General features: G+C 48.8%; 1 protein-coding gene across 1 annotated transcript in view; it reads right to left on the bottom strand.

The window, feature by feature from the left end:
* Positions 1-5,103: 5,103 nt before the first annotated feature.
* Positions 5,104-12,709, bottom strand: part of TRPM7 (transient receptor potential cation channel, subfamily M, member 7) — a gene marked incomplete at its 5' end in the record, with an annotated part of 14,098 nt that continues 6,492 nt past the window's right edge. The window contains 12 exon segments of the mRNA XM_010161172.1: positions 5,104-5,234; positions 6,011-6,117; positions 6,210-6,261; positions 6,854-7,059; positions 7,798-7,880; positions 8,192-8,475; positions 9,267-9,332; positions 9,421-9,471; positions 9,813-9,838; positions 10,522-10,559; positions 11,073-11,132; positions 11,521-11,610. Coding sequence (XP_010159474.1) covers positions 5,104-5,234; positions 6,011-6,117; positions 6,210-6,261; positions 6,854-7,059; positions 7,798-7,880; positions 8,192-8,475; positions 9,267-9,332; positions 9,421-9,471; positions 9,813-9,838; positions 10,522-10,559; positions 11,073-11,132; positions 11,521-11,610 — 1,194 coding nt within the window.

Raw genomic sequence — 12,709 nt, 5'->3', positions numbered from 1 at the left:
ATTTTATGAAACCAGGGGTTGCAGTCCAGATGCTGCTGTAACCAGGCCGCTCTCTGGACTTTCTCCATAAAACGTTACTTAAGTCACGCTGAGGAAGTTTCGGTGGGTTCGTGTTCTTCCTGCACCTCTGTCCTGGACCAAACTGCCCCCAGCCCCAGTCAGGCAGAAGAGAGGGCTGCACACGGAGCCCGCACAGCCCAGCTGTGCTCCCTGACGCTGCTGTTGTGGAATTTTTACAGGCTGCTGTTTCATGCTGATGCAGAAGGAAAGAAAACTGACACCTCAACAGTCTCTGTGGAAGAAGAGGTGTCATTTCTTTCCCTTCAGCTGAACAACACGTATCCGAGTCCCCGTGTCCGGGCGGCTCCCAGGCCGGCAGCCGTTATGTGTCAGCCAGTAGCTACCAACCAACCACACAACAGTTTCCTTTAGGGCCAACATTCCCCAAGAGCTCTACCTCTAGACCAGTCTCCTGGGAAAACAACTCCCTCTCGTGCAGCCACCCTGGAGAAAGACAACACGTTGGGATCCTGGGGGGCGGGAGGAGGCTGGGAAGCCAGCAGCAGCTGCGCAGGGAGCTGGTGCTTCCCCAGCGCGGGGAAGCTGCCCCTTGCCCTCGTGCCCGTCCCCGGGGCCACCCCGTTGCTTTGTGACGTCGTTCTGTTCCGTAGGGTTCTGAGACCCCACCTGGAGTGCTGCGTCCAGCTGTGGAGCCCTCAACATCAGAAGGATATAGACTGGTTGGAGCGAGTCCAGAGGAGGCCATGGAGATGCTCCGAGGGCTGGAGCCCCTCTGCTATGGGGACAGGCTGGGAGAGTTGGGCTTGTTCAGCCTGGAGAAGAGGAGGCTCCGAGGAGACCTTATAGCACCTTCCAGTGCCTGGAGGGGCTACAAGGAAGCTGGGGGGGGACTTTTTACAAGGGCCTGTAGTGACAGGACAAGGGGTAATGGGTACAAATTGAAAGTGGGGAGGTTTAGATTAGATGTCAGGAAGAAATTCTTCAGAGAGGGTCGTGAGGCACTGGGACAGGTTGCCCAGAGAAGCTGTGGATGCCCCATCCCTGGAAGAGTTCAAGGCCAGGCTGGATGAGGCTTGGAGCAACCTGGTCTAGTGGAAGGTGTCCCTGCCCATGGCAGGGGGGTTGGAACTGGATGATCTTTAAGGTCCCTTCCAACCCCAACCATTCTATGATTCTATGATTCCATGATTCTAGGGTCTCAGCCAGGGAACGTGCCCGGCTGGACCTGCCTCCCTCTCCTCCCTGCGTGCACCCACAACAACCCAAAACCCTCGGTTGCCTTCCAGCAGGCAGGGGGTTTCCGCCCGACCCACCTTTCCTTGCAGCGGTGTTAGTGTCCATGACTGCTCCGGGGGAAGGGCAGTGATGGCTGAGGGTGCTACGTCAAGACATCACACTGGATTAGGTCGATTGGCCTTTGGAAGATTTATCTGGGGGGAAAAAAAAAGGGTAGTGGCAGAGCTAATGAATTCTCTTAATGAGCTAACGCGACAGCGTTGTTGATCTCTGAACTTCATACACCGCTGAAGAGCGACAGGTCCCCCCTGCTTCACATACAATTCCGGAAGGAATAAATATCCACGGAAGAGGCGCAAGAAGCCATCAAAAACCACATCCCTAATGAACTGATTTACGCCCCAAGCGACGGCGGTTTCCCAGCGCTGCGGCCGGTCCGTCGGCGCTAACAACCTCCCGGACTGCCCAGCTGAAAACTGAACGCAGCGCCCCACAGCCACCGCTCAAAAACCTCATCTGCGGTTTCGTAAACGGAACTGTCACGCTGTACGTGCTTTACCAAGAGTTTCAAACGTTTTAAAATTGAAAATTGGTAAAAAAACTGGTAAAAAGACTGTAAATCCATACGGCCGAATTTTACTGGTAGCGCTACCGTCGGCGCTGCCAACCTGCCTCGTTCAGGAAGGCCAAAGCACGCCCTGACTCCCACCCGTGGGATCCCAGTCGAGACCTCGACCCGCTCTTGCAGCGTCAGCTGATGAACAAACCCCCTAGCCACCGCGAGCTTGGGGGGCCGAGGGTTAACACCCCCCGCCTCCTCTCCCAGCAAAACGGGATCGCTGGGGAGGGCGAGCGGCAATTGGCAAAGAGTAAATCGGCGGGAGGCTTTGCGGCAGCACCGCTGTATTTGTCAAAATTGGGGTTTGCTTCCCGTCGCCCCGATAGGAACGTTGAACGTGAACTGGTGCTGCCAAGTTCAGAGCTGTAGTCCGGCCCTCCCCCCCAAACCCTCGCAGCGTTACACATGGTGGCACTAAGCAAGATGCCACCACCGAGACTGAGTGTGGGAAATCACTGCCGCAGGCTGAAAAGCCAAACCCCTCCTTTCCCCAATTCCCCAAATCCTGGCTGAGCGGGGGCCAGGAAACCAGCTCCCGGGGACACTCACCGTGATGGATTTGGGATCGGTTTTTCTCCCATCTGTCGCAAGCCCCGACGGCTGCGAGCAAGCAGGCAGCAGCGCGCAAGTTCACAGAATCACGGAATGGTTTGGGTTGGAAGGGACTTAAAGACCATCCAGTTCCAACCCCCCTGCCATGGGCAGGGACACCTTCCACTAGACCAGGTTGCTCCAAGCCTCATCCAGCCTGGCCTTGGACACTCCCAGGGATGGGGCATCCACAGCTTCTCTGGGCAACCTGTCCCAGTGCCTCCCCACCCTCTCTGGGAAGAACTTCTTCCTGATATCCAATCTAAACCTCCCCACTTTCAATTTAAACCCGTTACCCCTTGTCCTGTCACTACAGGCCCTTGTAAAAAGTCCCCCCCAGCTTCCTTGTAGCCCCTTCAGGCACTGGAAGGGGCTATAAGGTCTCCCCGGAGCCTTCTCTTCTCCAGGCTGAACAAGCCCAACTCTCTCAGCCTGTCCCCATAGCAGAGGGGCTCCAGCCCTCGGAGCATCTTCGTGGCCTCCTCTGGACTCACTCCAACCAGCTGGAGTTGCCAGATGAATTTGTAGATGCAACTGGCACGCTCGGATAGCTGAAGGTTTTGCATGAAAGACGGATGCTGGAGGAAAATTTAGGTGCATTTTATACCTGAAGTTACCTGGGCAACCATCACCGGGTCTGCACGTCTCGCAGTGGTTTACCCGAGGAGAGCAGTAGGGAACCAAAGCTGTCTGCCAAGGAAAACAGTGTCCCGTACCTCCTTCCCTGCGAGAGATACTGGGTTGGAACTGGATGATCTTTAAGGTCCCTTCCGACCCAAACCAGTCTGTGATTCTGTGCTATTCCCTCGGCGCCCTTGGAGAAGGAACGTCACTGGCGCATTTCAGGTTGTCACTAGAGGTGTGGACCGGCGTACGTGTGCTGGGCAGCGCGGCTCTCACACTCATCCTGGGTGTGGAGAGTTGACAGGAGCGCTGCTGAGCCAGTACTCCCGCCAGGCTCCGGGGTAACTGCCCCCGGCCTCACGGATGCAGTCAGGCATCCTTGGAGCAGCTCCTCATTCAAAACACACCTTGGGAAGAGCCCCAAGATATTTCCATCTCTTACCCCATCACGTACAGTGTCTGCTATGAGAATTTCGCTTCCCCGCTGCTCCCCGCTACCTTCTGGTGTTCCAGAAGTCGAGATACCTCCAAAGGGAGACAACTGCTTCCAGCCAGCATGGCAAATTCTACTTTTCCGCCCTAAAGAATTCCTTACATTTACCCAAATAACCTCTCGGACCGAGACGGACAGCGGAAGTCTGTAAACAAGAATAAATTTATTTTAGATTCTTTAAAGATTTGATGATATACAAAATGTATACAGTATTATAGCCTTATAGCATTTCACCTCTCCCCGTCAAACATAACCCACCATTTAAACAGCTATTGTGTTCGTGCCTTAGGTCTGTATCTATAAGATACACTACTGAATAAAAAATTTATAGGGCTATATACTGCCTTTTTAATTAAAAATTACAAATTAGTACCTATGTAACAACAACAACAAAAAAATCGCAGCATGAAACTTCAGTTGGAGAACAGGGTGTTTTCTGGCTGAATGCTCAACAGTATTTGGGACAGTTAAATGACGTTTTATTGGCATGAAGGTGCATTGCAATCTCCCGTACTTGACATCATGCTAATCCAACCCTGGTCTCTCTTAAATAAAGTACCACAAATAACACGAACGATGGTTCCTACACCATTTTTAAATATGTTTTTAAAGTTACGTGTACATTCGGTTTTGACCCAGCGGTTTTCCGAGCTCTTTGGAAGGCGTTAACTTCTGAAGCGATCGCTGCGTGCCAGGAAAAGCACCTCCAGCTCGTGCTCCGACCAGGCCGCTCGCTTGGACCGGCACGTACTACTTCTTCCGCTGGGCATGGCTAGAGCAGCCAACCACGGCTTCGCTGCTGTTCGACGGCGACTCGAGAAACTTGAAATGTATAAAACGAGAAGTTGCATTTACGCACAATTAGGGCTCTGTTTAAAACCAAAGCGAGGCCCAGCAAGAGCTTTACAGCCACCAAGCCGAATCCTGATCCGGGAGAGTCTCTCTCGTGGAACAGACCGAGTTCCCGCCTCCGCCCTCAGCCCACCGGCATCACTTACAGGCCTCACGCGGCTCCGTCCCCTTCGACAGGCCGGAGTCGAGGACGCCGGGGGAGAAAACGCTGGCGGAGCACTCCCAAACACGCTCGCTCTGGTGCTTCCAGAGGTCGGCGCTTCCTCCCGCCAAGGGCCCGTTGGGCTGAAGGCAGCCGCCCAACCGGCCAACGCTTCGCCTTAAAACATCAACCGCCGAAACCCTTTTGGTTGAAGGCATATTGCACGCCACCGAACGGCGGAGAGAAAATCCTCCACGAAACACAGTAAAAAAAAGAAACCCTTCTGCTAAAAAGCCCCTTTAAAACCGGCTCTCAAATGCTTGTCGTTGGAGCTCTGCTGTGATCAGCTGCCAAGCTGCTCCTCTCACGGTTCCCACAAGCTGTTGGGCCCTTTGGAGCAGCCGAAATTCCGCTCAGAAGACAGCAATCCTTGTTTTGACACCTCTTAACTACAGCGAAGGAAAGATAAGCGACAGCTTTTGTGACATTCCACGACGTTCGGACGAAGCCACTGATTTGGTCACGTCAGAGCATCAGACGGATGGAGCTGGCGGAATCGGATTCTTTGGTGCAGCTTCCAGGCTGAATCGTCAGTTCAGTGGAATCATCCTGAGGAAATAGGATCTTGTCAGGCGTGTAATCATTCCTCTTCAGGTCTGCACAAACAAAACGGGAGTCACATGGATCACCGCTTCCTCAGCAAGTTGAGTGGGGCACAGGAGTCTTTGGAAGAACAGGGGGGGCCTAGGCACGCACTCCGCAGTGTGTCAAAAAGGGGGTGTTTTGCTCAGACACGCAACTGGAAGCCTTCAGCTGCTTTCGGGAGTGATGGAAACCTCAGAATCATCATATTTACAGAGATTACAGCAAGTATCGAGGCAGCTTTCTACGGGCGCCGTGTCCTTCCACGACCCGTTTTGACGTTACCGGGGTTTACAACCCCAGTTTAAAATGAACGGCCCCTCTTCACGGGAGGGGAAGCGCGAGACAGGCAGGAATCACGCAAGCTCCTCATGTGGTTCTGCTGGAGTCTAAATGTCTGACACAAAGCCACAAGTTCAAGGTTTGACCTGAGCGTAGCAAAGCCCATGCAGCAAAAATACCTGGCATTTAAAGCCGGAATTTCTGTGGAGCTGGATGTGCTTTTGAGCACAACCAACAAAAAATCCAAACAAAGAGCAGCCAACAAAGGAAAAGCAAACCCCACAAATAAAAAAGAAAATCACCCCCTCAAAAACCCCAAAAGAAACACATTTTGCTTAAGAATCCTGAGGGTTGGCCATCACCTCGACCCTAAAATAGCATATGGGTTTCAAAGCGGCGTCACAAACCGGCCGTTCACGACTTGCACAGCATGGCAACCGTTCCACCACACACCCTACAACGGCTCACGACACGAGTGTCTCGGGAGAAGGAATAGGGCAACTCTTACCAGGAAGTTTCAGTTTCCGTCAGCATGAATTACAGTGATGCTTTGCTCTGAAGTTTTTTATTGCATCCTCTCCCAAATTGGCCGGGCCGAACACCATATCATATGACCTTAGAACAAAGTGCACGTAAGCGGGGGTTGCATGTATTCTCTGGTGAAAATTTGGTAAGATTCCCTTCTTTCAACCCTTCTTCATCCTTACCTTTTTTCTCCAGCTTTTATCACGGAGGGATCTGTCAAATTTTCACCAACACCTTCAGACAGCACATGAAGAAAAAGTTAAATCCCACACATTACATAAACACACGAATAGTGGAAAGCCCTGGCAGCCTTAGCTACGACCTCCCAGCTTCCCCGGGGATAAAAGCAGAGGATAGTACGTGTGATAGGCTCGACCCTTACAAAAACTGCTCCTAAACAAGCACTTTGTACTTTGATTTTTTCCACTGATCTCTGCGTCTGCCTGCAAGTCCTAACTCCAGTTTAGGACTTTCACCCACGAGAAAGAGGTTCGCTCTGCAGTTCTCTCAGCCAGAGCACCTGACACAGTTTGGGATAAATACACCATTTTCCATACTGGCACTACACAGATTTGCCAAAACCCAGAGGCGTTACAGTGCCTGTCATTCGGAAAAGGGGTGTGTAGTACATCCCTGTGTCGCTGCGGGATTCAATGCCATAGTAAATAAGACAACCATGGAACCCGACTAACTAGACCAAGACACACTAAATCATGCTTGTTACTTCCTACAGGCCTACGAATTCTTCCCAACACTCCCACGCAAGAGAAAAAAACCCCATACCTCCATCTAGGCCCCGCTCCCCGTGTCAAAAGGAGGACGTTACCTTGTAGATCCAGCACCAAGAGCTCTCCTCGTGTGTACTCGTACGTCCAGTGGCTGAAAGCCAGCATAACCTCCTCCAGCATGTTGGTTGGAATGATTTCATCGCCGTTGTTGTTGTTATATTTCCTGAACTCTCCGGTCATGCACTCTTCAACTGCGAACCACTGGCCAGCAGAGTGGCAATACAACAGGAAAACTTCCAGGAACCTAGAAAGAACCATACTTAATGACTGTATTTTACAAAATAGCAAATATATCGTTATTATTAGATTTTTCTCAATTTGATTTACTAATAATTTAAATAATTTGAAACTATTATACAAAAATCGTATCATTTATAGCCTCCTATGATGAAAGGCTGAGAGAGTTGGGCTTGTTCAGCCTGGAGAAGGCTCCGGGGAGACCTTATAGCACCTTCCAGTGCCTGAAGGGGCTACAAGGAAGCTGGGGGGGACTTTTTACAAGGGCCTGTAGTGACAGGACAAGGGGTAACGGGTTTAAATTGAAAGTGGGGAGGTGTAGATTGGATATCAGGAAGAAGTTCTTCCCGGAGAGGGTGGGGAGGCACTGGGACAGGTTGCCCAGAGAAGCTGTGGATGCCCCATCCCTGGGAGTGTCCAAGGCCAGGCTGGATGAGGCTTGGAGCAACCTGGTCTAGTGGAAGGTGTCCCTGCCCATGGCAGGGGGGTTGGAACTGGATGGGCTTTAAGGTCCCTTCCAACCCAAACCATTCTATGCTTTTATCACACCAGGCTAGAATCAGTGCAAAAAGTATCGACAGAAAATACTGCCAAGGATAATTCTGCTGGACACATCCACAGCACCATTCCGCAACACATATTCACGTACCGGTACCCCAATAAACGTGACCCATCTGTTAAGGGCCCTGTCGGCACTGCTCTGTCTCGAAAGCACGCAACAAAGCTGACGCTGAAACACACTCACCTTGGCGAGTAGGGAATGGATTTGGGCTTCATTTGATTGAAGGCAAAGGTGAGCTTCTGAGCTGCCCTCTGTTGCTGAATTTCCTACGACACAAAGTCCGTATTTCATTAGCTGCTTCACGTGCCAGGGAGCCAGAACAGGCAGCAGGAACCATGTCTATTCCCCCAAGACCGTGTAACCAGCCACTTGTTTTTCAACCCATGTCTGCATTTTAAAAGTCGGAGCTCTCTGATTAAGTAAACCAAACTAGCCCGGAGAATTTAAGCTGTTAGCTCATAGAGAACCACAGAGTAACCCTTTTTTTATCTCTATTTAACAAGCCTAGCCTCATTTTTGGGGAGCAATCCATTTAACATATCACGCCTGGCTGATGATTGACAAGGATAAAACTTACTCTCAAGCACAAGTGTAACACAGTGTCCTCCTTATAAATGCTTGACCAAGTATTCACAACTTCAGGAAGAAAAGACTTGATGATGTAAAGGTGTCCTGACTTCAGGATATCATATTCTGACCACGTGCATACTACTTTGAGGGCTCGACGTAGACCTCCTCCCATCTCCTCTTTACTTAAAAATTCAATTTTAGCGCAGAGCCCTAGCTGTGACCAGGAGGACATGCTGTTGTTCAGGATGCTGGGGGAGCTTTCCTCAAGGCGGTACACCGTGACCGGTTCACCTACGTGAACAACGCAAAAGGCAGTTACGACATTTCATTTTCAAGGATTAAAATCAAAAGCACTGAAAACCTACAGTTTTTGATTTTAACATGCTACTAACACCCCGAATTAACAAAAAAATTTGAACTACCCAGTGGGAACTACCCAATTTGAACTGCCCTCTCCAACTTCTTTCATACAGCAGGAAAGCAGCCGAGCAGTTTTGTCCCCCTTAGAACTAGGAATGACACCGTTCAGACGGCATGAAGAGTACTGGCCAACTTCTTTCATACAGCAGGAAAGCAGCCGAGCAGTTTTGTCCCCCTTAGAACTAGGAATGACACCGTTCAAACAGCTGGGAGTCAAGACAACTAAAAGGAATCCTTCCTAGTTTGTCACTTAGAACTAGGAATGACACCGTTCAGACGGCATGAAGAGTACTGGGAGTCAAGATAACTAAAAGGAATCCTTCCCAGTTTGTCGTAAAAACTGGTAGTACAATACTATGATCACTGTATCCCTGTTCCTGAGGGCAACTAAAATCTACATTCCATAACCAAGCGAGCTGAAACTGCTGAACTCTGGTCTTCAGAGTCAAGTGAGCCGGCCCCTAGAAAAGGTGTCGTGCTCCCGTACTGCTGCGTGTTGCAAGACACAGGCTAGGCTTCTTTCGGTTCCTTAAAACTCGAGTTTCACACTCACAAGTGTGACACTTGGCTTGATCATTCCCTCTTAGAAGGAATCGGTACAGTTTGCTTTTGTTTTCTTGCCCAAAAGACCGCAGTGAGCCAGCAGCGAGTACAGTTCTTACCTCTGGGAGGCACAGGAGTGAACGGAATGCTCTGCGATAACCTCATCAAGTTATTTCTTTCTACAGCTAGAAGAAAATTACAGCATTTGTTGGAGAATAAGGATCTAGTAAGAGTCATTAAAAATATAAACACTAGTTCAGAAGAGGGACTGACCTGAGTAATAGTAATTGATATCCATGATAGGCTTGAAAGGAGATGCAATGCCTGAAAGAGATTTAAATTAACAAAAAAAGATACTCCCTGCTCCCTGTATTGTGTATTAAAATTACCACATGTGAAGAACGCTTGCCAAGGTACTAGTTTGAAAAGGATTCGCTGTGCAGAAAAATTAATCATCATGCTCAGCTATTCGGTACCTCAGGGGAAAAACCGAAGTAGAGCTGTAGTGCTCAGTGGTAGGCTGTTTAAAAAACACACTCAAATTGGGCTACGGTGTGTCCAATTAATTCCAAATTGTCGGTAGCTGAATCCATTCTTTCACACGAGCCCCAAACAGCTGCTTACATGAGAAGCTCCCAGCTTGTGTACAGCAGAAACACGCTTACCATTCAATGCATCCTCTTCGGACGGCCTGTGAAATGCCACAAAACCAACAGTCACTGCTTCTTACAAACCCACCGTGCATTCCCCGACTCTGCCTCTCACCCAGGTCACCCTGCTCACCCCGGAGTACTGCCCTCACCCTCTGTCTTCAAGGGCAGTACAGGTTTCTTAATTACCAAAGGGTAATGGAGGGCTGTTAAGCAACCTCGTGTTTTCAGCGCTACACTTGAAATACCACCAAGTCACGCGCGGCGTTAGGCGAAGTTTGCATCACAAGGGCTCGTTCCCACAGAGGTGCTTTAATTAAAACTTGTTCACAACAGCTCACCCCCTCTGTTATCAGATGAATAAGGTAATGGCTCTACCAGTTAACTAGGGGATAATTGTTAACGAGAGCAACGTCTGCACGGTTTGAAGGGTTGGGTGAAGACCTTTACCGGGAAGCTAGCTCCCCAACAAGTGTCAACACACTCATTTTCATTTAAGGGCATGTTTTGCCCTCTGACACGAAACCCCATTAATCTAAATTGAACCTGTCAAAGCATTCCAATGAACACATTCAGTTATTTATTAGAAGAAAAAAAACCCTTAAACCGTGTTTTTTCATTAAACACAACTGAATCCCACTATAGCCAAACACAATGACCAAAAAGAAAACCAAATGAGAGGACAGAGTAATAAAATTGCTCCACTAGTACAAAGCTTACTTACATCTGAGTGCTATTTGAAGGTCTACCTTGTAACCAATCCTTTAAAGCAAAAGAGAGGAGAAACAAAGGTTTCAGTTTTGTAAGGGAAAGGTAGTGTATTTAATTGGAGGTGGGGTCATAATGTGGTTTAGCATCTCGCAGTACAGCCTGTTCATCAGAAATATTTCACCAGGCTGCACTGCACTGCAGGTGAAAGGAAAGACCCAAATACAACTGAGGAATGGTAACTGCCATTAAAAGAACAGCTAAGGCTATATATTCACTACTGCTTTATGGATTACATAAATGATTCTTTTCTTGAATAAAAAGTCATGGGGTTTTTCCATGGACAGGAAGCAGCGTGTTTTCGTGGAAGGAATATGCACCATGTGTAGTAGAGAACACGCACAACTTCTTCCCTCAATCAAAACAGGTCCCCTTCTCTTGCCTCCTCAAACAAACAGGTCCACGGATCAGTACTGTTCTTTACACCATCTGTTTCACCCCTGTTATTTTTTCCACAATCTCGTGTCCTGCTTAACAACAACAACAACAACAAAGGGGGACACAAACCGTCAGTAAGGCTGCTTTAGAGTCCACTTGCTGAGGGTCTTCGCTGGATGCTCTTCTACTCTTGCTGTGCACTGCGGATGAGAGAGATTGGTAAGTGGACAAAGAACAGCATGTGTCATCGTCACCGATCTTCTAACAGCGTGAGCAACTAGACAGCTTATTGTGGCTCTCAAAAAAAGCCTTATCTACAAATACCTGCTCTTTACAAGCTTCTAGCACAGTCCTGACGAGATCACTTACCTTTTTAGGACTCTATCTGTGGCAAATGTGAGGTAACATAAGGTGCTACAGCTAGAAGAACCACAGTGAGACACGGGAGTAGATGCAAGTAGCAGCAATCATTAAAATAGCTCAAGATGCTTTAACTTTGTGTGTTTCCTTTGTATCTTCTTAGAAGATGCATTACCGATTTAGAGAGAACATTAGGTCACCGGAAAAGACAACAAACACACTTACGTTGTTCCGAATGGACTGCCAGGGGGTCAGTAAACCCACCGCAAGGACTAGATTGCCTTAGCCCACAGTCAGTTTGAAGACCCTACAACAAAACAAACACACACCCCGTCAGTCGTCACTGTCATTGCTTTCAACTAGTGCTCTTTTGGCACACGGTCTGCCCAGTTTTCTTTTCTAGGGCATCCTAGGATGTACCTCAAATACTTGGCTGCATAGAACGAATACAAGTGGAGCACATAATTCAGACTAAACGCTCTTCACAGTGACCGTCAGCTCTCCTATTTTCAGGGGCACGTAAACACTACTGGCCCATATGGAAAGAGAAGGTTACAACAGAAGGCAACCACAGAAATGTACATTACCACACTGGATCGCTACATGCGCCGCGTTCAGCTGTCCTGTCACGTGCCTTTGTTAACGCTCAGTTCTCATGTGAGAACTGGCAGAAACCAACCGAAAACAGGAACAAAATCTGGAGAAGTTTTGCCACGCAAAGACCTACAGTTGATGAATGGAATTTCCTCGTGGATTTATTCCTTAATAATAATTACATACTTTCTGAACGTCGACTGAGGTTGTCAGCTTTAGACAACAAAATACTTCTTTTGCACAAAAAGGAGAGAAGCAGTTTCATCACAAACTAGAACTACAGGTAGGCTGGCGTAGGGCTGGAATCCTTATATCCGGCCTATGAGTTCCAACGGTTACCTGAATAAAATGTAAGGATTCAAGATTCTGAAGAACAAAAAATTATAACTTGGAATCCCACGCCCTGCTTTGACCCCAAGTTTTGTAACGGTTAGGAAATCGTCACCACTCTGCCACCCTTCCCCCTCAAGGAGTACACTCCCACACACTCCCAAACACTTCACACTCACCTGTGCCTATGTGTGCGTGTCCAAAACCTGTGATCTATGCACACACGCATGCGTATATTTTCACACGTGCATATATACTCATACACACAAGAAAGATGGTTTCTTTACACCCCTAAACTGGAAACTTTACACCCATAAACACTACACTGGAATGCAGCGCAGAGAATACGCCTGCTGAAAGCACCTTCAGAAGAGCCATTTTTAGGCCTACACGCATGTCCGTGTTCAGTGTACATCTTTGGCACCTTAAAATCAACCACCGTAGGGCCTACGCGGAAGGCAAGGATCTAAGATGGGACAACT

This window comes from Eurypyga helias, unplaced genomic scaffold, assembly GCF_000690775.1.
Source record: "Eurypyga helias isolate BGI_N326 unplaced genomic scaffold, ASM69077v1 scaffold11701, whole genome shotgun sequence".
Taxonomy (NCBI): domain Eukaryota; kingdom Metazoa; phylum Chordata; class Aves; order Eurypygiformes; family Eurypygidae; genus Eurypyga; species Eurypyga helias.
The sequence above is the reverse complement of the archived record's forward strand: the minus strand, read 5'-3'. Positions and strand labels throughout refer to the sequence as shown.